Here is a 24,553-nt window from a genome sequence, read left to right on the forward strand (position 1 = left end):
ACGGTCATTCCTCCACCTCACCTTGACTACGATTCCAAAGCTGACACCCTAGACCCCGTCCCTGTCAGCTCGAACCCTCTGACTCTCAATGTCAAGCATGCCACTCACCAGCAACCACCCATCTTCCCCGGGACCTCTCTCCAGCACCCCAGCTTTCGTCTCCCCAAGACTACTGCCTTCTGGTTCCCAGCTCTCCTCCCTGTCTCTCCCTCACACTGTGTCTCCACTTCCCTCCCAAAGCAGCTCAAATTCAAGGTTCATTTGAATCATGCCCTTGCTTTAATTCCCTGGCCCCACTTCGGCTCCACTTCGGTCACCACGCCTAGCAGATCTAAGTGCTCACCTGTTCTGTGCCCCGGCACACTCGGCGGACCCCGGCTGGAGAAAAGCCAGCAGCCACGCAGACCGGGGTCACTTCTACACTCTCACAAGGGCTCCCCACGTGGCCCTCGGCACCAGCCGCATCCGCCTGTCTCACCCACCTGTTCTTCCTCCCACTGCCCTAGACAACTGGCTCACAGCTTCTCCTTTCTTCTTAAACCACCTCCCCACTCTTACCTCTAGCTATTGACAGAACGTTGCCCAGCTCAGTAAGATAAGCTGGAAGTGAGCCTCTCCAAACCCCCATGTGCTCAGATACCAGCACCTGGACCCTCTCCACAGCCTCCTCTCCTGTAATTATGGATACACCATCTTTCCAGCCCATTCCCCAATGCACCATGTGGCCATCCCCTTCCACACTCTTACTCCAGAAATCCTCTCCTTTCTCGGCCACCACGAATTGTTCCCCTTCCAGGAGAACACCCCATCCCATATAAATATGCTCTAACTTCTCCCGTCAGAAAAACCCAACAACTGTTTGCAACCATTAGTCATTCCCTTTCTCAAGAGATGACATTTGCTGTTTTCTTTGCATCTGCTCTCATTCTGCATCCCAACAGCTCCCATGACTCCATGACGTGGCTCTGATCAAAGTCACCAATAATCGATTCTAGTAATGCTCTGATTATCTGTTCTATTCTTGGTCTTTGTCTTACTTGACTTAGCAGCATCTGACAACTGATACCTCATTCTTTCTTACAATGCTTCCATTGCTCAGCCTACAGGACACCCACTGTCCTGGGCTTTCTGCCTCTCTAGTTTTCTTTGCTAGCTCCCCATCAACCCCATTTCTAAATGTTGGAATGCCCATCACTCAGTCTTCAGATCTGTCCTCTTCTCTAAGCACACTCACTACCTCATCCAGCCTGACGGCTTGAAATAACACCAACACGTTGATGGCTCCCAAACTGAGATCTCCATCCCGGACCCCTCCCTTGAATATTAGTTTCATATGATCAACAGTGTCTTGGACAGTTCCATGAGGATATCTAACAGACATTTCAAATTTAATATGGCTGACACACTGAGCAGATCATCAAAATTAACGTCATGCAGGAGGGGCAGACAGACATCACTTGCCTCCAGATGTGACACCTTGAGAAGGACAGACCACCAGTTATGTAGTATTCTGGCCAGGGATGTATAACCTGAATCTAATCATAAAAATACCAGATAAACCCACATTGAGGAACATAAAATACACATATATATTTTATATATTCTCTCCCAAGTCTTCCTCATTTCAGTAAATGTCAATCCTACTCTTCCAAGGGCTCAGAACCTAAATTCTAATTACCCATGACTCCTTTATTTTACCATCCACACACAATCATTCAGCAAATCCTGTTATTTCTACTTTGAAAATACACCCAGATTCTGACCTCTTCGAATTGTAACCATTTCTCTCCTGGCTTCTGTCCTTGCCCTCTTTTAATTTATTCTCAAAACTAAGCAAAAACAAGAGGATCTTTCAAAAACCTTAGTCATATCCTGTCACACCATGACCCTAATTGCTTCTTATATCCAGAGTACAAGCCGAAGTCCTTCCAACTGCCAACACGCTCTACACAACGTGGCCTACCTTCCATGAGCTCTCTCAACTCATCCTTTCTCTTTCACACTCTGCTCAACTCACTTTAGCTACAGTGGCTCCCAAGGCAAGCTCCAAACTCAGCACGTTCAGAATTGCTGTCTCTTTTACCAAATATCAATGACTCACTCCTCCCAACATCATCACCTCAGTGAGGCCTGCCCTATATAAAATCGCATCCCTTAGGGCCCCCTTCCCTGCTTGGTTTTTCTCTCCACTACTTACATTATCTGCCTTGCTATATATTTCATTCATTTCTTTATTGTCTCTCACATTAGAATATAAGATCCATAAAGATTTTTAGTTTTGTTCACTACTATATCCTTAGCATCTAGAATAATGTTTAAAATATAGTTATAAGTACTCAATAAATGTCTACGATGAATGACAATGTTGGGTAATGAAGTCAAGAAAATTTCTCAGGAAACAGAAAAGACATAGATATGAGAAATATGTGAGGAAAAACAGAAGACACAGATCAGTTCATGGTCTAACATCTGATCAACCAAGTTTCTAGAATAAAAATCTAATTTTTTTAAAAAAGGAGAAAGAGAAAAGGAGATTACCAAAATAATAACACAACGGAAGTCAGGTTCAAACGGTATTTTCTTATTATCAGCACAATGAAAAGACCCACATTTAAAATAAACACTACCATGGCATTTCAACATATCAAGGATAAAGAATGAAGCTGAGAGATGAGCAACAAAAAACCCCTATAGAGGGATGAGAATCAGAAGCACCAGACCTTCCATCAGGCACAAAAAGGCCAGCATACAATGAAGCAATACTTTCAAAGTTCTCTGAGAAAATGATTTCCCCTTCATCATCCTACAGCCATTGGACACCATGAATCAAGTGTGAAGGTAGGAGAAAAGACACAGAGTTTATCATTTCGTAGCTACTTTCTGAGTAAGTTACTGGAGGATGTTTTCCAACAAAGTGATTAAAGGAAGCAAGAAACAAAGGAGATCCGGACGTGTGGACCTAACCTGTGGAAGCACCAAAGTGCCTGCGTGACGGCTGTCAGGGGAGCTGGAACGGCACGTCCAGATCGGTGCCGGGGGAGGGAGGGTCAGAAGGGGAGACATCAGGGATGGAGGGGGTCCCAGGGTGTGATACTGCTCTGGAGACAGGGGAAGAATCAAAGGATGTGACAAAGGCAGACAATGCAAGAAAAAAGAAAAAGTCTAGGAAAAACAAACAGAGAAGAAGAATTTCTAAAACTGGTTACATAAAAGAAATGCAGTACAGTTATACAACTTAGAAGTATGGAGGTTACCTGTAGAACTAAAAACAGAAACAGTTACAGGAGTAAAAGGACTGCCCCTGGAGAGGGGACTGGAGTGAGGATGCATGGGAGAGTAAAATACCGCTTTAACTGATGAAATGGCTGTGTTATTGCCTTGTTTTAATCATGTAAAGGTAATAACTTTGATAAAAACTTAAAAAACCCATTTTAAGAAAATTGTGACAATTTGCTGGGTTCTTGCTTATAAGAATAAAATATGCTCAGGTCAATGATTCCAGGTACCCCCAATACTTACTGAAGAAGTTCATTTGCTTTGAGTATGAAAGAGCCCACAGCAGTAATAGCATCTAAAGAGAAATAAATAAATATCATTTTCCCAGTAAGTAAAGTGTGTTTAATGTATTCTATTGAAAAATTAAATTCCTACCTTCAATTCCTGTAGCATCTAGTCCAAGAGGTTCATATTTCTGCTTCCATGAAGCCATTCCTTTCAGTTCACTCAAATGGTATAATAAAGACTCGGAGCCACTATCCAAAGCAGAAATAAGTTATTATCATAGCCATCACCAAGGTGGCAGACAGCTACCTCGCCTAAACATTTCCAAATTTCCAGAAATAAAAACTGAAAGTAACTTTAATTTTCTTTCTGTGAGAAATGATCATTTCTCAAAATTTTCTCTAAAAACTGTAACAGAACCATTTGGCCATCCTGACGACGGAGATGAATACATGACCACAAGATTCAATCTTACAAGATCACATTATGTCCTACAGTTAGCCCTGGCACTTTGAAGACAGTCATATGGTCATCTTATTCACCCAAAAGCTATGTATTCAACATTCAACAAACATGTATTAGGCTCTAACTTTAAGTCAGCACTATGCTACATACTGGGGACGTAATAGTGAAAAAAACCAAAGGATCCTTACAGCATTGACAGTCTAGTGAGGGGAGGACACTCATAACCACAATCAGACAGTGTATCACTCCAACTATCATAAATGCCTGGAAGGAAAGGCACACGAGTGCAGGTGTAATGGAATAACCTGACCTAATCTGGGGACTTAGGGAAGGCCTCTCAGAACAAGTGAGATTTCAGCTAAGGGATTCAAGTGAAGAGCAGGGTGGGAGTGGTCCAGAAGGCAAGATGGATACACAAAAGCCCTGGGTAGGAAGAAAAAAATGTCAAGTCTGGTAAGGCCACCAGTACACATGAAGCAGAGAGGCAGGTGTGTTAAAGGCCATGCAAAAGTCTTGGTCCTGAGGGCAACAAGAAGGCACTGGAAGTTTTTAAGTAAGAGTAACACAGTCAGATCTGCTGTGAGGAATACATTTGAGGGGCACAAATGTATATCTGTGGACTGGAAATCAGGCCAAAGGGCACTGCAGTGACCCAAGGCTGAGGTGATGTGGTAAGGGCTAGGGAACTCAGCATAAAGGGATTTATCAAAATTTAAGTCATACACTGAGCAGCCACATACAAACTGCTTCACTGAGGGAGCTGTGGCTAGAAACAGCATGAGACCTGAAGACTGGAGAGAGTCTGGCTATGACACTTTGTAACTTCAGGCCAGTCTGGATTTCAGTTTCTTCTTGTGTAAAAGGAGGATACTCATAATCAACACCTTGCCACAGTGTTCAATGCAAAAACACATAACATGCTTTGTAAACTGTAAAATGATAAACATAATTTCCCTGCTCAAAAAAGGGTATATGGGGACCTCTGGGTGGCTCAGTTGGTTAAGTGTCTGCCTTCGGTTCAGGTCATGATCCCAGTGTCCTGAGATCTAGTCCCACATCGGGCTCCTTGCTCAGCAGGGAGCCTGCTTCTCCCTCTGCCTGCCACCCCCCTGCTTGTGTGCTCTCTTTCTCTGACAAATTAATAAATAAAATCTTTAAAAAGGGGGGGGTTATCTGCCTTTTCAAAATATACTTCCTGGTTGTCTGGCTGAGAAAAAAAGCCCAGACAGAGAGCTTAGCCCAGTGAAAAAATGTCTGAAAATTATTTCAAGATTTACCATTATTGACTCTTTACACCCTGGCCCCTCCAAGATTCCCCTCAAGTGCCAATGCAACAATTTTAGCTACAAAAGGCTCAAAAAGAGAATGCCAGTTGATGAAGAACACCGACACCAAGTACATGCAGACACAATACCAAAAATTCGACATCACCTTCGTACCTCTGTAAGTGACTTATAACCAATTTTTGTATACTGGAATATGATGACTCTATGGACTGGCCAAGCTTCTTTAAGCCCTAAGTAAGAGGAAAAAATATATTTAGCATTTAAGTAAGATACTGCATGCTGCTCTAAAAAAATCAAGAATGTGCACACAGCCATTTAAAGACAAATGTATTTTAACTGCACCTTTACTGTTAACTGGTTCATTAATAGGGTCTGAAGTTCGGCACTACAATGAAAAAGAAAGTATTTTTAGTCTTCTCTACTCAAAGTGTGAATGCATCACTTAAGACTTTTAAATTTTAAAAGTAAAAGCAGCATTTTTAAGCAAAATAAACAAAAAGAAACAGTCCCATAAGAAGTAAGTCTTTGTTGTACTCACAAAGGAACACAGACAGAAAACAGGAAACAATCAAGTCCAGAAACAGCCTGAAGTCTATTTAAGACGTAATGAATACTAAAATGGCATTTCAAATCCGTAAGGAGAAAGCGTAACACTCAAAAAATTATGCTGGGCAATTATCTAAACCTTCAGATAAAAAGAAGTTCGTCTTCCACAGCATATAACCAAATAAATCACACCTGGAGCATGTAGATGGAATAAAACATAAGCTATAAAAAAACTCTAGAAGAAAATATAGATCCATCTTTGAATACTCTTAAGATGGGAAAGGACTTTTTAAGAATAACACTAAGGCAGATACCATAAAGGAAAAGACCGATGGGACCATAAAAAAATTAGAAATTTTTCTACACATTTAGATATATATATATATCTAATAAACACAGAAAATGATTACATTTACAAAAAATGCATAGAAAAATCTAGAAAAAGATAGTATTTTTATTCTTATGTACCAGAATTTTCTATTTTTTTTTTTACAACAAACATGAATTACTTTCAAAATAAAAAATTACTGTAAAAGAAGAAAAAAAAGCAAGAGCACCTAATACGAGTTTACTACCTTGCTTTCCCCCACAACAGCAAGTGCATGAATTCATCTTGCACGGAAGTGGTTGTGCTCTTCTCCTAGATAAAATGGATAACATCATGATATGTATTTTTAAAATTATAACCGTATGTATAATTCAAAATTAAAACTATAGGAGCAGGACTCCCTTTCTTCAAATCCTTATTCAAATTGATTATCTATCAGTTCATGGAAAGTAGCCAGTCAGCTCTTCCAACACCCGTCCTGACTCTCCACCTGCCCCACCTGCTCCGCTTCACATCCTAGCCCCACCCACCTATGTTGTCCCAATTTGAGGAGGGCCCTTCCTCTCTGGGGAAACAGTGTGAGGTCAGATCGAGCCATCAAACCCGAGCAGTATCCATCAGGTAGCTCATAATGTCAATGAGGACAGCGCGCCCGCCTTCACTCCTTCCAGGGGAAACTTCACAAACCTTACCTGCACAAACTTGGTGAGACGAGAATCCATCTGCATCAGTATTTCTTCCCATGCTTCACACATACACGTTAGTGACAAATTTATATACTATTAACGAGAAAGAAAAAAATATCAGAATAGTTAAGAAAAAAAACTACATAAATCAATGTGCAAAGTAATATATGCTTCTTCCTGCCACCTATCTCAAAGAAATCCAGAATTTACTTTCAATCATTTTTCACTCAGCCTGTGAAAAGAGAAGACCACAGCTAATGCTTGATAACCACTTAACTATCAAACATTCTGAAATTAAGTTTTTATCTGGTAAAACAGACATCCTCCAGCTTTATATATGTATGTTTCATGTACACTAACTGTCAAAGTGCTGGTTGAGTCAGCTATTCAATTTTCAAACAGAATCCTTAAAAAGACACCGATCTCCAGAAATCTTTGACATCAAGTAAGCCAGGGACCGTGGCAGACTGAAAAAGAAAAGCCACTGCTCTTTGTAGCTCCTCTACCCAGACGCAGACTCCGTCTCCCCAGTCCCTGAAGCTGGGCTGGCCTTGCATCTTGCTGTGACCGACACACAGCAGAAGGGACACTGAGTCCAAAGCCTCCAAAGGCTTTGCACGTCCCCACCTGCATTCGACACCCCTGCTGTGGCCGCCACCTCACAAATGAGCCTGGGCTGGCCTGCTGGGAGATGGCACGTGTGCAGCCGCCACAGCTAAGAGACACACAGACCAGCCAGCTGGCCACTGATGCATGACCAGGCCCAGCTGAGATGAGCTGAACCCGGCCCAGATCAACAGAACCTTCCAGCTGAGCCCAGCCCGAACTGTGGACTAAGACACTGACCCAAAGAATCATGGCTACTTTGGGGTGGGTTTTTATGCATAAGAGGGAACTGATATGGCGGCTGTTTTCCATAATGCTTGATTTGCAGTAAGACTTCTAAATTCCAAAATGTTATTTCACTTAGGGGAGTATTTTTAAAAGATTTAAACTACTTTTTTCTTTTCTGGTGGGAATAGATTTTCAATTAAATTCCTTTTTCTTGTTAACGGACTTTGTAAGATTGTCAGAACAGACACTACACCACAGATAGTAGCTTTACAGAATAAAAATTTGCAAGTGTTTTATTTACAGACCGTTAGAAACTTGAGTAAATATTCATACAGAACAAGCTACAAAGAAATACCTGTAAAAGTGCTGAAATGTGAGTAAACTTTCTAGCCATCCGAGTTACTTCAGGTAAGAAAGAGTACAACAGATTGGTTTCAAGCTGTAAAATCAAAATAAAGTGAGTTATAACCATACACACTTCTTTTAAAGATAAATCAGTCCCAGTTCAAAAAAAAAAAAGAAATCCTATATTTAGAAGAGTCAAGGTCTAAGTGTGTATCAGAAAGACTATGTCTGAATTCTGCTACCTTTCCACCTAACACTTTGGAGACTAATGAACAGAACTTTAGGATTTTCTAATCTGCCATGTTTACCTGTGCACAGATCACCCCTCTCTAGGTTAACAATGCCATCTCCATACTAGATAAATATAATAATCTATTTTGTAACACTATTATGAGATTTAAAAAATGATTACAAATACACATAAGAAGTTTTTAAAGAACTACAGGCTACTGATAAACACAAGCTAAATACCCATTACAATGGTTTCAGAAGTGTATCTAAATAAAGCGTTATTTAAAAAAATATCCATTACAAACTTCAAAGAAATAGTGAATCATTTTTTTACAGCGCCAAAGGCAATCCTAGAAATCATATTTTCACACAACCTTAAGATGAAGAGCAAATGTGATTAACTATTCCGGGGAATCAGGAAGTCAGAGTTCCCTGATGCTCTGAATACAACAATGAACACTGGAGAACATCAGACACAGTGCATCCCACATCTTTCTGTTCTTCTGTTTGAGAATTCGTACATTCTTAAGCTAAGTGGCTGGGTTATTTGGCATGAAAATCTAGGGAAGCGGCGCCTGGCTGGCTCGGTTGGTGGTGTGCAACTCTTGATGTTGGGATTGTGAGTCTGAGCCCTACGCTGGGCGTAGAGATTACTTAAAAACAAAATCTTAAAAAAAAAAAATTCATCTAGGGAAGACTTTCTTAAAGGCAAGACTACAATCTAAATACTCCGTAGGAGCCCACACGGTTTCCACAATCTACAATATGAACAGCATACAGCACAAAAGGTTTTTCCCAACATTAAGTGATCATCTTACCCCAGAGGCAATGTGTTGGTTAAGGGCACTGACCTTGAGCCACACTGCCAGCATCACTTCCATGAGTGAAACCAAGCAAGTTCTGCAGTTTCTACTGATCTAATAGAACCTACCTATTAGGTTGCTGTGAGGATTCAAATGAATTATACTGAATCACTCAGTACTTGGCACATATTAAACAACTAATAAATACTAACTTTTATTATTATTAGGATCAGAGTCCTAAGAACACACTTGATAGAAGGGGTGCCTGGGTGGCTCAGTCAGTTAGGTGTCTGACACTCGGTTTCGGCTCAGGTCATGATCTCACGGGTGGTGAGATGGAGTCACGTGACAGGCTCTGCACTCAGCACAGAATCTGCTTGGGAGTCTCGCTCCCTCCCCCTCTCTCCCACCCCCTGCTCACACGGTCTCTCTCAAATAAATAAATAAATCTTAAAAAAAAAAAAAAAACATACTTGGTACAAAGATAAACTGGTATAGCAATGAATTAACATGGCCGGTCATTAATAAACTATCAAAACACTGTTTTTATGAAAACTCTACGGGGCCTTGGGAATAATAAAAGTGTTCACTAAGGTAATTACAATTTTATATATGAGGTTTAGAAGCTCCAAGTTGGGGTTTTTTCCCTTTGTTTTAATAACCATTAGAATCCAAAGATAAGGATAATAAAAACTTATAAAACCTTAAAAAAGGGGTGCCTGGGTGGCACGGCGGTTAAGCGTCTGCCTTCGGCTCAGGGCGTGATCCCGGCGTTATGGGATGGAGCCCCATATCAGGTTCCTCCGCTATGAGCCTGCTTCTTCCTCTCCCACTCCCCCTGCTTGTGTTCCCTCTCTCGCTGGCTGTCTCTATCTCTGTCGCATAAATAAAATCTTTAAAAAAAAAAAAAAAACCTTAAAAAAATGTATTAACTGTCTGCTGCTACCAGGTTTTCACACTTACCTGGAAGTAGGAGACCTCCGAAGCACCGCCCGCAGAAACCTCTGTGACCACTGATAATGATTTCAAATCACTGGATAAACACAGTGCAAGGCAAGTACCAACGATCTGCGGAAGAGTCAAACGCCCTGGTCTATTTCATATTACTGCTAGCCTGCATCTGCTTACAACACAGGCAACAGGAACTCACAGCACCCTCTAAAGCAGAAACACACATGCCTGACCCTTTCTGAGCATGTGCAGGAGAGAGAAGGTGTGTGTCCCCCCAGCCCACACCCCTCATGGACACACACCCCTCCATCAAGGGTCCCAAATCAAGTGCTGGAGAGCCTACAATATATTCTCTCCCCCTCAGGAATGGCAAGAACAGGACGGAAAAGCTGTGGCGAAGACCGAGACAGCAACCACGACAGATCTGGTACTAAGCAGATCCCTTCTCATGACGTCTGTCACATTCCACTCATGAACTGTAGCTCTCGCTCTGACTACAGGCGAGAAAAACACTGAATCATAATCAAGTGCATCATATCAATCTTTTTGTTAAGAAAAACTTAACTAACTCCACTAATACTACCTGATCTTCCTAGATACCATATCACCACTATTTCATCTTCGTAAGAAAATTATCCTCTTAACATTTAAAAATGAATAACTGAGAAAAAAAACCCCTACTGTTCTGTTTTGTTTTTTTCCATTAATAAGTTAGCTGGTATATTCTGGGTGATGTATTCTAAGAGAAATGATGTTGAAAATTTTAAAGGAAAACTTACCCCCGTGACTCGAGCAATTTTGAACATTCCATACGCATAAAGCTCAATAAATCCAGAGCTTCCTCCGAGGACAAGAATATTAAGCCTAATTAAAAGGAATGTAACAAGCTGAGGACAACAGAGAAGACTGAGTTCTTAAACCAAGATATAAACTGTTCTTGCTCTCAGATAATCTGCATACTAAGGCTCCCCTGCGGGGAAACTGAAACCCCAAACAAATTCACCAACACTCAATATTCAATCACACGGGGCTTCTTCCTTTTCTCAAAGGAACAGAAATTTGCTCTAGCCTAAAAAACATTGGTTTATAGTAAAATAAAGGTACAGTACTTTAACAACCACTGTATTTATATTCTCAGTAACACAATCCTTTTTCCAGCTAAGACAATGTGCCATCAGTTGTTTCACGGCTCTGATGCTAAATGCATTAAAAAGGCTTAAAAAACTTGAAATATTTATTTAAACATTAGAAACTCTAGTAACATCTATCCTCCTTTACTTCTTATTAAAATAAATAAAGGGACATTACAGTATTTTTGAACTTGACACAATCAAAGACCGTACAATAAAAACAAGTCAATAAAAGCTACTAATGTCTGTGTGTTGTTCCACGGTGTTTGTCAGCAGGGAAATAACATGACACATAAAGGAACTGCTCTTGAAACTCTGAACTCTGTCTCAAATATCAAACATCAACTTTAAGAAATTAGACTTGATATTTGCAAGATTTACCTGACATCTCCCAAAAGCTTAATAATTTCATCAGAATTTTCTTCACTAAAATGTAAAAATAATCGGGTTACCATTCAACCACATCTTTCAACTAATAAAAGATTATTTTACTTGAAAACAAAAAAGGCATATCTTACCTAAAAATTTTTGAGGTGTTGCTGTAACTAGAGAAAAACAGAGACTAGTGTAAAAAGCAAAAGAAATATATTTTTTCAAGTACATGAGAAAATCATCACAGTGTTAAAGGTAAAGGAAAGAGAAATCTGCAAGATGAATTCCAATGAAATTAAACTCTGATACTTACTTTTTTGGCAGGGTAGGTAGTTTAGGTAAGAGGAGATTTGATTCATCCTCGGCATTATAAAAGGATGTTAGAACACTGAAAAGAAAAAGAAGAGGTATTATAAAAACACCAAAGATTTTACTTGTCTTTCCATTAAAAAATACTTTTTTTAAAAAATTGCCCAGTTTTACATTATATGCATTACCAAGTAAACAGATGCCACACATATTTTACTATTACACTATTACCATTTTAATATTATATATAAACATATAACTATACATATGTTACTGTTATAACAGTCATAACAATCACAAAAAGAAAAATAGGAAATTCTTCATTTACAAGGGGCTTTGTTTCTGGGGGAGGGGGAAACCCAGCCACTTCATACTTAGAGGAACAAATATTAATAAATAATTTTCTCGGGGCACGTGGGTGGCTCAGTCGTTAAGCTTCTGCCTTCAGCCCAGGGCATGATCCCAGAGTCCTGGGATTGAGCCCCACATCGGGCTCCCTGCTCTGCTGGGAGCCTGCTTCTTCCTCTCCCACTCCCCCTGCTTGTGTTCCCTCTCTCGCTGGCTGTCTCTCTGTCAAATAAATAAGTAAAATGTTTTTAAAAAAAATAAACAATTTTCTCTATGTACTCAGTATGAGATACTAAGAATTTAGGATTTTTTTTTTAAAAGATTTTATTTATTTGAGAGAGAAGAGCATGAGTAGGGGAAGGGGTACAGGAAAATGGAGAAGCAGACTCCTTGCTAAGCAAGGAGCCCGACACACGGCTCAATCCCAGGACCCCAGGATCATGACCTGAGCTGAAGGCAGACACTTAATTTATGATTTTTTAACTCTCATCTAAGAACCAACACTAAACATATGTGAGTACTAAGGATGAATGGGTTTTAGAGAACACTGCAGTTATTATATCATTTAACTGTGGGTTCTATAGCTTATATACATTTGGGGATTTGACAACCCGGCAGGTATCTAAGATGACACCACACATTTTGAAATAGTCTTGCTTATTCTCTTCTCAATTCTACCTCCAAATAAGGGTGGTAATAAATGAGTGGAAAGGTGAAAAAGTGGTGACTTGGCACGCATTTTCCCCTCCACTTTAACACAAACTAGGGGTCCTGAGAGATCCTGGAATCCCCACATTGTATTTCTAAACTATCAGTAGGAAGTATGTTAGGGAGAGACTTAGCAGGTACCTGGAATGGGGTAGAAATGACATGGTATACTCTGCTCCTCTAAGTATTGATAAAGTCACATGACCTTTTGCAACTCTGGATTATCTGATGATGCATTAAATATAGATAAATGTTTTATCTATAGTGAATTTCAAACACTGGGTGAGATCCTTATTATTCAACTTTTTATAGACTCCCCCTTTAGTTAATTTGAAATTAACTTAAAACTTTATTAGAAAGGAAAAACTATGGGTAAGAAACTATCACATTTCCTCAAAAAAACCAAAACAATACACCTTTTATTTTCAGTATTAGCTAAACCCACTCATCCTTTAGTGACTGCAAACCTGGTATATGACTTGAATGTAGTCGAAGGCAAAGTTATTTTCATGAGACCAGGAAGCTATCAGGACCACAGACACAGAAAGAACTCGTTCAGCATCAAAACAAAGTGCTCCGGGACACCTGGGTGGCTCAGTCAGTTAAGTGTCTACCTTTGGCTCAGGTCATGATCCCAGAGTCCTGGCATTGAGCCCCCACATTGGGCTCTCTGCTCAGCGGAGGAATCTGCTTCTCCCTCAGCCCCTCCCCCTGCTCAAGCTTGCTATCTCTCTCTCTCAAATAAATAAAATCTTTAAACAAACCAAACAAAAACTAAAAAACCCAGAGTGCTCAACTTGGTACTTTCTGTACTCTGAGGATATTTACTAACATCCAAGAAAAACCCCAAAGCTCCAAAAGAAACAGGTGGCAAAAAGGAAAAAAAACCCCTCAATTTGCTAATCAGTGATTTTAATTTCTATTACTTGAAAGTAGAAATCACTACCATAGGATCTCACACACACATGGTAGAAAACATGGACACATGGGAAGGAGGGAAAAGAAAAAAGAAGAGAGGGAAACAAGCCATAAAAGACTCTTAACAACAGAGAACAGAGAGAAGGCTGATGGAAGGAGGTGGATGGGGGATGGGCTGAATGGGTGACGGACATGAGGGGGCTGCTTGTGATGAGCACTGGGTGCGGGATGTAAGTGATGAATCACTGAATTCTACTCCAGAAACTAATATTGCACTGTTAACTACCTAAAATTTAAGTTAAAAATAAATAAATAAATAAATAAAAAATAAATAATAAAGAAAGTACAAATCACTGATCTTAACTACTAAAAATAAAAAAGCAAAGAAAAACCTTAGCCTTGCAGACATTATTGCTTCAATAAAGAAAACAGATTTTTTTCAGAAGAAAAAAAAAATCTAACAAAGCATTACAAAATTTCATCCCGATAAACTGAAAACCCAGAGTTAAATGCAATGTGCCCATGCCCAACACTCAGATCCTCCCCAGTGTCTGTTTTGATCCCGGAAGTGCACGACTGTCCCACCATGGCTGCGGGAGTCCTCCTTCTACTCCTCTACCTGCTTTCTGCAGTCACTTCCATCCAGTGCATACAGGACACTGGGGCTTCCACAGAGAAGGAGTGCAAGCTTTCAGGTTTCTCTACATCACACAGAACGATTTTCTTGGTGTCAGCAAGAGCAAAGGCCAAAACTGAAACAAGAAGAGACAATCAGGACAAATTCCTGTAACATTACAGAAAACAAAACAGCTAATTTCACTTCTTGCCCAGTTTTACTATTTTAAATGCATCATAATCATAGAAATCATTTAACCTAAAAATCCTTCCTTTAAGTAATATTTTTAAAAATGGAAAGATATCTTTACATGTAGTTATACTGTCACCTGAGCTTATTTTCAAAGGCTCGAACTCTCATGAGCGACCTACTTTCTTGTGTACTGCACTTAACATCTTACACATTGAAGCCTCTGGCTGGAGCCCTGCTTCCAAGCAGAAATACAGAACAGGTCTCAAGAGACAGACAATAATATCCTATCACCAAGCCAGGCTGGTCTCGTGAACGTGCCTAAATGGTGGGACGTGATTCCACCTGCTTGGTTCTTAGAAGGTTCAGTATTCCCTTTTGTGCCTAACCCTTAATGGGAAACGAGACCGTCAAATGCTGATGAGTCTTCTTCCTTTCGCTGTGGCTGAATTATCTAGTACAGTTTTTTCACGTAAGTCATGAACAGCTTCCTAACACATCAACTTTAAGAATTTCTAAGTAGAGGGCTATGCATTTCACTGTATACCAACACACAAAATTCTGCAGGATGTGAGGCAATCCACATCTCCTCTTCTTCAAAACAATTTAAAGCAATCTTGAAATAATCATTACCTAAAAACCCTTATTTCACTGTCCCAAAAACACAAGGCATATTTTTTTAATGATAAAAAATTCATCTACTTATATACATTTCAACACACATGGACTTTCATGATTCGTTTTTGAGATTCTGGTGGTTTGGGATGAAAAGTGCAGGATCTCATAATGTTACTTATAAAAGTCCTCTAATTTTACAAATACCCTTTTTTTTTTTAACTAAAAGATAAAATGAGAGCTGAACAAATTGAGTACAGACAGATGAGGGCTTCAGGGTGTTTTACTAGAAAAAAATTAAGCAATAAGGAGTACGTATCATTTTACAAAAATGATTCCGTTTTCCTTAAAGCGCCAATGATAACAGATGAACTTTAAGCTGTGTAATTGACAGCATTTTACTGTATTGACTCTATGTGTACAGGAGCTCAAATCACGACTGTCATTTGTAAAAACAATAGGTGGAAGGACAGAGTTCAGTCATCAAAGCCGTAAAAGCTACAAATTTAAAGGGCATGAGGAGAAAGAGGAAGAAATGGGGTCAGAGCTGATAGTCCTTCAGGTGAGGCAAGCATTTGTGCCGAGAGAATAGTTATGAGCTACACATTTAATGCTAACGTACATTTTGGGGAGAAAAAGAACAAAATGGTACTGAACAGACTAGTGAATGGTAGATGGAGCGGGGGCCATCAGTGCAGGACAAGACAGCGCCAAGAGCAAAGCCTAAGTATTTTATATATCCCATCAGATTTGATTTTAGCCTTACCTTTGCCAAGAAGTCAAATTTCATTTGAGAGAGATCTCGGCCAAGAAGCAACATAGTAAAGTTAATCTCAGCTCTATGAAAACACTTTAAAGTTTCCAAAAATCAAAGTTCCCAAATTGTTATTTGGTATATAATAAGAATATAATAAGAACAATAAATTCTTTTTTACAAAATACTTTTTTGTGAACAGTAATAATACTGTATTTTTTTTAAACATTTCTTTTTAAAAGATTTTATTTATTTATTTGACACAGAGAGAGAGAGCGAGAGCGAGCACAAGCAAGGGGAGCTGCAGAGGGAGGGGGGAGCAGCAGACTCCCTGTTGAGCAGGGAGCCCAACGTGGGGCTTGATCCCAGGACCCTAAGATCATGACCTGAGCCGAAGGCAGATGCTTAACCGACTGAGCCACCCAGGCACCCCAATAATAATGTATTTTCAAAGAATACTATCATTACGTTTGCCATCTGGTCTCCAAGCCAGACAGGTCACTTCCTTTCCTGTATTTTCATTTGGTGGAAAACTCCAAACTCGATGAAAACTTGCAAGTCGATGAAGTAAAACCTAAGACAAAACAGATATAATCACAAAAAATAAAAAATCCATTTCCAAAACTGAAATAAACCTAGATCCTCGCTATAAAATCTTTAAAAATAGTCTCAAGCATGACATTTAGCTATCAGAAGAAATTAGAAGACAACAAGGTCTGAATGAACTGAAGGTATACTCAAAGAGATGGGTGAAACAAGACCTAATTTAACCCTGTACGCTACACATTTTCCTATCTTCTGTATCAACAAAGAGACTCATCTTTTAGAAAGAAATAAGTTGTCCAAGATCATGACAGAAAAAGAAATAAAGAACATAAACGGCACTAGAAAAGTAACTGTAATAGTCAAAGAACACCAAACTTGGAATCAGACACCCTGGGATGGAATTGCACCTGTGTCGCTTACTGGCCATAGATCTTGGACAAGTCCCTTGGCCATTCTAAACTTCCACTTCCACACGGGAAAATTCCCAGGGTCAAGATGTGCCCCAGACCTCCTTCTGATTCAAAAATAAGGCTGTCCCTACTCCATCCTCTATACAGCCATTGAAATAAGGAACGGCATGCACCCCTGCAGACCCTTCCACACCGTCTTAGGTCCCCACACTCACAGCTTCACCTCTCCCGCTCTTAGCTCACAGCACTCTTCACTCCTGGTACATCGGCCCCCTACAGGGAGCCAGGACTCCCAAGGAATCTAGACGCACTGCTCTTTTCTGAGCCCATCTCTGCCATTCCTTACTTCCAAAACCTTTCTTCTGTGCCCTCTGAAATTCATGGTCAGGTATCATCAAGATGCTCATATCTTCCTTCTCTTCTCTAAAATGTGCTTCTCACCCAAAGACACTGCTTTCCGGCAGGAGTCTCAGGTGAGAGCCATGCTGCATCCCATGTTCCCCATTCTACTGCGCCAGGAGATGAATGAAGGAGGTTTCCTCCTTGATCCCCGATGCCACTTCAGATGACTTATCTTCTCTTAAAATCCTCTCTGAATTATATGCAGTTACCCAATACCACCCACTCCCCCTCTTAACTGCAATTCCCTAAAGACCCTTAGGCCATTCCCCTCATTCCTGGAAGATCTGGACTCCTATCTGGCTCACTCATGCTTTGATTTCAAGAGCTACAATGTCCTGGCTTTTCAGTTCTCAACTACCTTTCTTCCAATGATCATGTCTTCTACTCACCTCAGTCACTCCCAGGGTCATGCCCTTGACTTAGTCCTTACAGTTACAAGTGCTGCCATGATGTTTCAAACCTCCCCCTTTCCACCACTGCCTCTATCCTCTAGCTCATCCCCCACTAATACCCAACTTCAATTCTTCAACCTCACCAAGTCCTACAACCCACTGATTCCACCTACTCCTTGTCCCTCACTCACACACGCCCCCCACTTCCATACTTAATCATGTTAGAATCCAGGATCATCATTACCACCGCTCCTCTGACATGCAACTTTAACCCCCTTGCATCTCTCTTGCTCCGTCACATTTGCAAACAACGATGCCTACACCCGCCCAGCTGAACGGAAGAGCAGAGACACAGCCATGCTCACTAGATTCCCTCAAACTACGAAGCCACTAACCTCCCGTGGATCTTAACACTGACCAGCAATCTTATTAAGTCTCCCCAGCCGCCTGCCTTGTCAGCTTTTCATACTCCTCCTTTCTCCTCAAACTTCCAGTATTTTCTTCTCCACCCTCACTCCTAGACAGCATTCTTTCTTCTTCACTGAGGAAATGAAAACAAGTGCCCACTATTACATCCACGCATCTAATCCCAGCGATGTCCCATTCTCTCCCTTCCTTCCTGCTGCTGCCACTCTCTTCTCTAGAGCATGAGGAGTTCCAAGTCCCAGTGGCAAAGAAAAGGGACCAGAAGACATCACAGAGGGCCTTGAGAAAGGAGACATCAATGCCTGGTGAGAAGTTATTAGCAGTCAACATAGGGATGCAGCTTGGCAGGCTGCTAAGTATTCCTTACCACCTGGAGTCCAAGCCAGTCTGCACACAATACGACTCTCACCTGGCCAGGTTACTCTCAGGAAACCTGCCCAAAGGCCAAAGGAGGAAAGACGCAGAGCTGAAGGGTTCCTCACAACATGGTTAGCAGGTAACCAGGATTCTCAGGAGCAAGGTAGATGCCGCGGGTACACTTGATGAAGCCTAGCGTGGTATGAACTAGAAACGCTAAGTGACAACACTCACGTACACGCCGTCAGGAACCCAGGGAAGCATCACTCCTTCGCAAAACGTAAAGGTATTTTTAAAAGGGGGTAGCGATCCAATCCGTAGCAGGAAACTGGGACAAGAGATTCTAGATTTTTTAACCTACCCTCTGTGGCAGCTACCTGCATGCCCATTCGCAGCTCCGGTTTGACAATAACTCATCTTCCTTCCGTTAGGAAACCCTAAGCAAATTTAGGGCAGGGTCTGTGGATCTACTACTATGTCTAGCTGATGAGCGACACATTACGGGCTTTTAAAAAGTCCACTTAACAAATGAGTAAAAGAGACTTGGGGAATGCAGGGCTGTGCGACTATGCTGTGTGAAAAATGTTTTCGCCACGAAATACGGGGTCCACAGGAGGCCCAGCGAGTCCACAAAAGGGGAAACTGAGGCTGGGCCAGGCTGCAACGCACTCGCTGTCCGGTCGGGCTCACTCACCTCGCCCGCCGTGTTGGCCAAAGCGATGAGATCCCGCTTGGGTGACCAGACCAGGAAAATGATCTCCTGCGGCAGCTGCTTCTCTCCCACCACCCGGAAGGACGGGAAACAGGTCGGAAAACGCAACATGGGGGCGGCCCTGCAATGACACCCCAGTCGGAGACCGGCAGGGGCCTCCCGCGGCCACCACGCCCCCGGCCGTCCCAGAAGAGCTCTGACCCCGGCAGTACCTGCGAGACCCCTCTCCGCGGTTCACGCGGCCCGGGTGGCCTCTCCCTACCTCCACCCGCCGCGCGCCCGAACCTCCACACCGCCCCCCCCCGCCCGTCGCCCCGCGCTGCAGGCACTTCCGGCGCCCGGACTTCCTCGCGAGAGGACCAGACGGCGCGGGCGGGGGCGCGCGGGCGGGGGCGCGCGGGCGTTCCCGAGGCCGCATGACCGCCTGTAAGTAAGGCGTGGCCCCACGTGTGTGCGCGCCTTCGCCGGCCTCGTTCGTTTTCCCGGAAATTCGCTGCCAGGGCGTCGCTGGGCCAGTATAGGTTTGGGGGTGAGGCCCTAGAGACTGTGGGGAGGAAAAGAAAAGGAACGCAAATACTAGGTCCTGATCGGCTGGGGCCTCCCTTGGCCGCCTCCAAACAGGTAATTAACAGCCCCAGTTGCTCAGTAGAATCACCTGGAGAGATTTATTTTTTAAACCCCTCCCCCGCCCAGGGAGCACCCCAGATCGGTTTAAAGAGGCTTGATAAAGAATGCGACCCAGTATTTATTAACTCTCTAGGTGGGAGGGCCCTGCTCCAAAACCTCCGAGTAGGCAACTATCTTGATCCCATTAAGCCTCAACAACTCATTGGTAGTAGCAGCCCCACCGTAATGAGGGCTGTGGGCTCGTCCAGGATTTATCCTACAGCTGACTGAGGGTCTACTAGGAGAAAGAATCCGAGAGAATCTAGGCTACACAAATGCACGGAGCCTGGGCTCTGCCCTAAAAGGCTACTGTTCAGCTTGGCCAACATGTAAGATGCTGCTTCATGCAGGACAAATTTAAATGTTAGCATGTTCAAAAGTTCACACAAGTTATTCCCCCAGTGAAGAGAAGGTGACCATATCATCCTCTGATCCCTGAACTTAAAATCTACAGTAGAACACCATCTGCCTTTCACTTATTCAAAGGAGAAAGAAGTGGTAGAAACTTCAAGTTTAACAAGACCCACATTCTTGCCCTCTGTCTGGATCTAGTCCCTGGGAAGTAGGTGTCAGAGGCAGATTCATTCATTCAGTGGCAAATACTCGGGCCACTAGTTGGTGGCACTCTTCTTACCTGATGCCTACCCTGTTCCCCTTTCAAGAGAGAGGCTTTTCCCCTTGCCTTTGCTGCAAACAATTTAGCATGACCCGCGAATTCTTCCAGAGGCAACATTTCTAAGGTGAGAATGGACTTGCTTTATTATTCATGAAATGCATTTTCAGGCATTATTTAATGTTCTGGGGTGGCAGTAATGGACAATCAGGATGCTGGGGGGGGGCAACATCCATCCACCTAACATTCTTACGGAAATTGAATGCCCATTTTCTTGAAACTTATCCTGAATATGAACATGCATCTAACACATGAGAAGGACTGTTAGGAGTATGCACTCGGTGCTACCAGACAGAGAGTAGTGCATTCACAGCAGAGAATTTCCCAGAAGGTATTATAGCCCAGGAAACAGCATAGGGGTGGAGTTCCAGGTGTGGCCAGGAAACAGCAAATGATTTTATGTGGCCATAGCACCTCATGTGTACTGGTGGGACTGAGGGGCACTGTAAATCTTCCAGAGTAGCCACAGGACAAAGTAGCCACTAACACAGTGTTTCCAGCCTTTTCTTTTCCCCTCTGACCCACAAAGGAGATTTTAGGCCTTAACTCCTTTTCTTTGTCTTCCCCATTCTCTAAGGGAAAACACTGCTTTGGCACACTGGTTTACTTAGGCTTCTGTGGCACAGAATCAAGAGGAAAAGGGAAGAATGCCCAGGTCTTTTAAGGAGGCAAGGGCAGGAGATAGAAATGAATTGGGGGGAGGGAGGGAAATGGAAGAGAAAAATACTCTTAAGAATTTCCATGGGCTATATATCCTCTTCCTAGTGCTTGAAAAAAAAAATGCAAGAACTAGCTTTCTTGAAATAACATTTTGGTAGCTAGGCTGTTTATTTGACCACTACACCCCTTGGGCTAGCCCAGGCTGATGGCATCTTTCCATGTGTTGTAATGGTATAGGGTTGGATTTTGAAGGGCCAGGCAGCTGTCAAAAGATTTATTGGGGGGTGTGTATTGTTGGTTGCATCACACTGGTTCATTGGTTATTCAGGACCTGAATTCTTGTGACAGGAGTGATGACGAGTTAGAAAGGAAGGACTGGAGGTGTGAAGATGGGCAGGTGGGTATGGGGGAGGTGCAATTCCAGGCATTTCTGAAGTAGAATACTAAGAACTGATTATTGATTGGATTGAGGGAATGAAAGCAAGGGAATAGTCAAGACTAAGGTTGGGATATGTGGGTATGTAGACTCAGGGAACAGAGAAATGGTTGTTGCTGGATTAGGACAGAGGTAATGAGAGAAGTATGAAGGGGAAGGGATGGAAACAGACCAGAGCAAAGGAGCTGAGTGAGGACTATATTCAGGTGGAGGTGTGGTGTGCAAATCTGGGATGACCAACAGGAACCTGGAATGGCAGTTCTGAAAGGGAAAAGTCAGGCCCTGGGCAAAGATGTGGGAATCACTGTATGCAAGAATGGAAGATGGAACTACATGGGATGTGACTAATATAGGCCATGTGAGAGGCTGCTATTTTGAGAGGTCTATTTCAAAGTCATAAAATAAGGAAAACATACAAAATAAGAAATTGACCGAATTTGCTAGAAAGAGATAAATGTAGAAGATTGGTGTTAGAATCTCTCACCCTACCATGGTTGCCTTTATTAGGTAACAAAAAATCCCAACTTAAAGTGGCAGAAGTAATAACTACAATGTATTGGGCCCATGTAAATTATAAGTCCTGAAGTAGGGCTAACTTCAGGTCAGGCTAGATCCAGCAACCAAGAGTCATCAGGGACCAAGCTCAGGGTATACATCATCATAAGTCTGGCTCCCCATGTGGTCACTGGAAAGCTACCAACAGCAACTGATCTACATGCATCTGTATTCAGAGAGAGAACACCTCTTCACCAATCACAAGACTGAAGTCCTGAGTTTTGCTGTGATTAGACCCACCCCTATCCTGAGCCTACCTGCAGTCAGTCACACACAGGTAAGGGGTATGGAATTATGCTCAATAAAAAGTCCTCCCTAAGAGCTGGAGAGGATGTCAGTCCTCTCTCTCCCAAACCCCGTGGCAGGCACACGATGGAGAGGATGGGAAAGATCCTGAGGACGCAACCGATCAACACTGTTCAATATGACAATCATACCCAAGTTTTATTTTTTTTTTTTAAGATTTTATTTATTTATTTGACAGAGAGAGAGACAGCCAGCGAGAGAGGGAACACAAGCAGGGGGAGTGGGAGAGGAAGAAGCAGGCTCATAGCGGAGGAGCCTGATGTGGGGCTCGATCCCATAACGTCGGGATCACGCCCTGAGCCGAAGGCAGACGCTTAACCGCTGTGCCACCCAGGCGCCCCCATACCCAAGTTTTAAGTGCAAAAGGCATTTGGGAGATGGTCTGTCCTGGCAGAGTTTAAACCCGGGGTGTTTTGTTTGTCTCTGCAAAAGAAATTCAGAGACCGACTCATGTGATTCCAATCTGGAGAAGTTCTAATAAGAGCTGCAGACCCAGTACTTTCTTATATGTACAGAAATTTATCCTGAGGAAACAAAAGATTTGGGCGTAAGTATGTTTAGCATAGGGTTGTTTACAAGAGTGAAAAAATGCAAACAACTTAGATGTCCAACCATAAGAGATTGATTTTAAAAATATGCCCATACTGAAGAATAATACTATTGTTGTAAATATAAACTGATGTTCAGGTGTTTATGAAAAAGATTACAAAATAGTATGTATTCCCAATTCCATTTCTGTGGGGGAAATTTTAGAGTGTTTATATAGCTATTTATACAAAAATTTATCTTCGGAGAACGTACACAGAAGTTGTGACAGTGGTTATCTCTGGATGGGAAGATTGGAGAGGCTTCTTTTCCTTTTCTTGGATTTACCTGGCTCGTGCGTTAATTGTAAAGCTAACAGGCAAGCCCTTTATCTGTTAGGCATGTAAAATGTTCAGTCTGATTTCTGTGGGTTCTCCTGCTCCTTGCCCCGACACGCACAGGTGAAGAAACTGGCTCATCTCCTCGGCTCAGTTTCTTAGAGACCAGCAGCTGTTACAGTTCTCGTCTGCAGTGGTATTAAGCAACTAGTGTGAGAATCTTGTGACTGTCCAGCTAATGGGATAAAACTCACTTCTCAGAGCTCCGAGATCTGCTCACTCACTTTGGATGCTTTTTTNTCTCGTCTGCAGTGGTATTAAGCAACTAGTGTGAGAATCTTGTGACTGTCCAGCTAATGGGATAAAACTCACCTCTCAGAGCTCCGAGATCTGCTCACTCACTTTGGATGCTTTTTTCCCCCAGTCTTGCTGACTTAACATTTATACTCAATCGCCTGAAATCAAATTGTCGAGATCTTATCTGCCCGTGATGGCAATGACCTTCTTGGCTGACCCTGGACTAATTTAACCCCTGTCCTAATGTTCCACTTAAAATGGCATTCAAATAAGTGAAAGTGGATTTTCCGTGGCAGTTTGTGCAAGCTTTCCTTACCTAGGCAGCTCTAAGTGTAGTAGCCTCTTCCTCATGTAGCACAGTTCGGGTGTTGAGACCTCGAGCAGTATATGACACAGCATTTCCAGGTCCCGATTGTTCACTCAGTCCCGATTTACGAGCGGCTGCCACTTGGCGGGTGAGGAAGCGTGTCAGCCTGGCCGCCCGCTTCCCGGGGTTGTGGGGAGGATTAGTGAAGTCACAGGGGCAGCAGCTGGTTGTCTCTGACATCACTGTGTACAAGGCACAGCTAGTGAACACACACCACGGTGTCCACAGGCCCCTGCTACCAACGAGCTCCTAGCTGTACAGGGCAAGTAAGTACAAAGAAGTCGATCTAATACAGGGCACTCTTTAAGTACCTTAAAAGAAAGAGAAATGAAGATGCACAAACACGTACATTTTTATTTCACTGGCAAGAGATGTACTAATCCAGTGGAGACACCAATAAGGACATGATGAAGGAGATAGCATCACACCAGGGCCTTTTGTGGGCTATGGTTTTATTTAAAAATTAGTCAAACTTCTCCTAGATACCCAGTATTTTGTAGATAACTTTGAAGGGGCTAGACATCAACCTGTTTTTTAAAATAACCTTGGA

The 24,553-nt window shown here is 42.3% G+C and overlaps 1 protein-coding gene and 2 long non-coding RNA genes across 3 annotated transcripts in view; 1 reads left to right on the forward strand and 2 right to left on the reverse strand.

Annotated features, from left to right (window-relative positions):
• The window catches only part of ANAPC4 (anaphase promoting complex subunit 4), a 35,256-nt gene extending 15,734 nt beyond the window's left edge, over positions 1–19,522 (reverse strand). The window contains exons 1-16 of the mRNA XM_034671999.1: positions 19,393–19,522; positions 19,163–19,301; positions 16,404–16,509; positions 14,381–14,513; positions 11,792–11,866; positions 11,625–11,651; positions 11,488–11,532; positions 10,756–10,840; positions 9,989–10,093; positions 8,002–8,085; positions 6,819–6,905; positions 6,374–6,438; positions 5,595–5,637; positions 5,406–5,482; positions 3,652–3,752; positions 3,520–3,571 (exon numbers count right to left, since the gene is read on the reverse strand). Coding sequence (XP_034527890.1) covers positions 3,520–3,571; positions 3,652–3,752; positions 5,406–5,482; positions 5,595–5,637; positions 6,374–6,438; positions 6,819–6,905; positions 8,002–8,085; positions 9,989–10,093; positions 10,756–10,840; positions 11,488–11,532; positions 11,625–11,651; positions 11,792–11,866; positions 14,381–14,513; positions 16,404–16,509; positions 19,163–19,291 — 1,214 coding nt within the window. The 5' untranslated portion in view covers positions 19,292–19,301; positions 19,393–19,522. The remainder of the gene's footprint in view (positions 1–3,519; positions 3,572–3,651; positions 3,753–5,405; positions 5,483–5,594; positions 5,638–6,373; positions 6,439–6,818; positions 6,906–8,001; positions 8,086–9,988; positions 10,094–10,755; positions 10,841–11,487; positions 11,533–11,624; positions 11,652–11,791; positions 11,867–14,380; positions 14,514–16,403; positions 16,510–19,162; positions 19,302–19,392) is intronic.
• A 121-nt stretch (positions 19,523–19,643) lies between these two features.
• The window catches only part of LOC117804468, a 6,004-nt gene continuing 1,094 nt past the window's right edge, over positions 19,644–24,553 (forward strand). The window contains exons 1-3 of the long non-coding RNA XR_004628939.1: positions 19,644–19,801; positions 20,509–20,586; positions 22,347–22,447. This is a non-coding gene — a long non-coding RNA (uncharacterized LOC117804468). The remainder of the gene's footprint in view (positions 19,802–20,508; positions 20,587–22,346; positions 22,448–24,553) is intronic.
• The window catches only part of LOC117804467, a 2,341-nt gene continuing 499 nt past the window's right edge, over positions 22,712–24,553 (reverse strand). The window contains exons 2-3 of the long non-coding RNA XR_004628938.1: positions 23,953–24,547; positions 22,712–23,000 (exon numbers count right to left, since the gene is read on the reverse strand). This is a non-coding gene — a long non-coding RNA (uncharacterized LOC117804467). The remainder of the gene's footprint in view (positions 23,001–23,952; positions 24,548–24,553) is intronic.

This window comes from Ailuropoda melanoleuca, chromosome 11 (assembly GCF_002007445.2).
Source record: "Ailuropoda melanoleuca isolate Jingjing chromosome 11, ASM200744v2, whole genome shotgun sequence".
Taxonomy (NCBI): domain Eukaryota; kingdom Metazoa; phylum Chordata; class Mammalia; order Carnivora; family Ursidae; genus Ailuropoda; species Ailuropoda melanoleuca.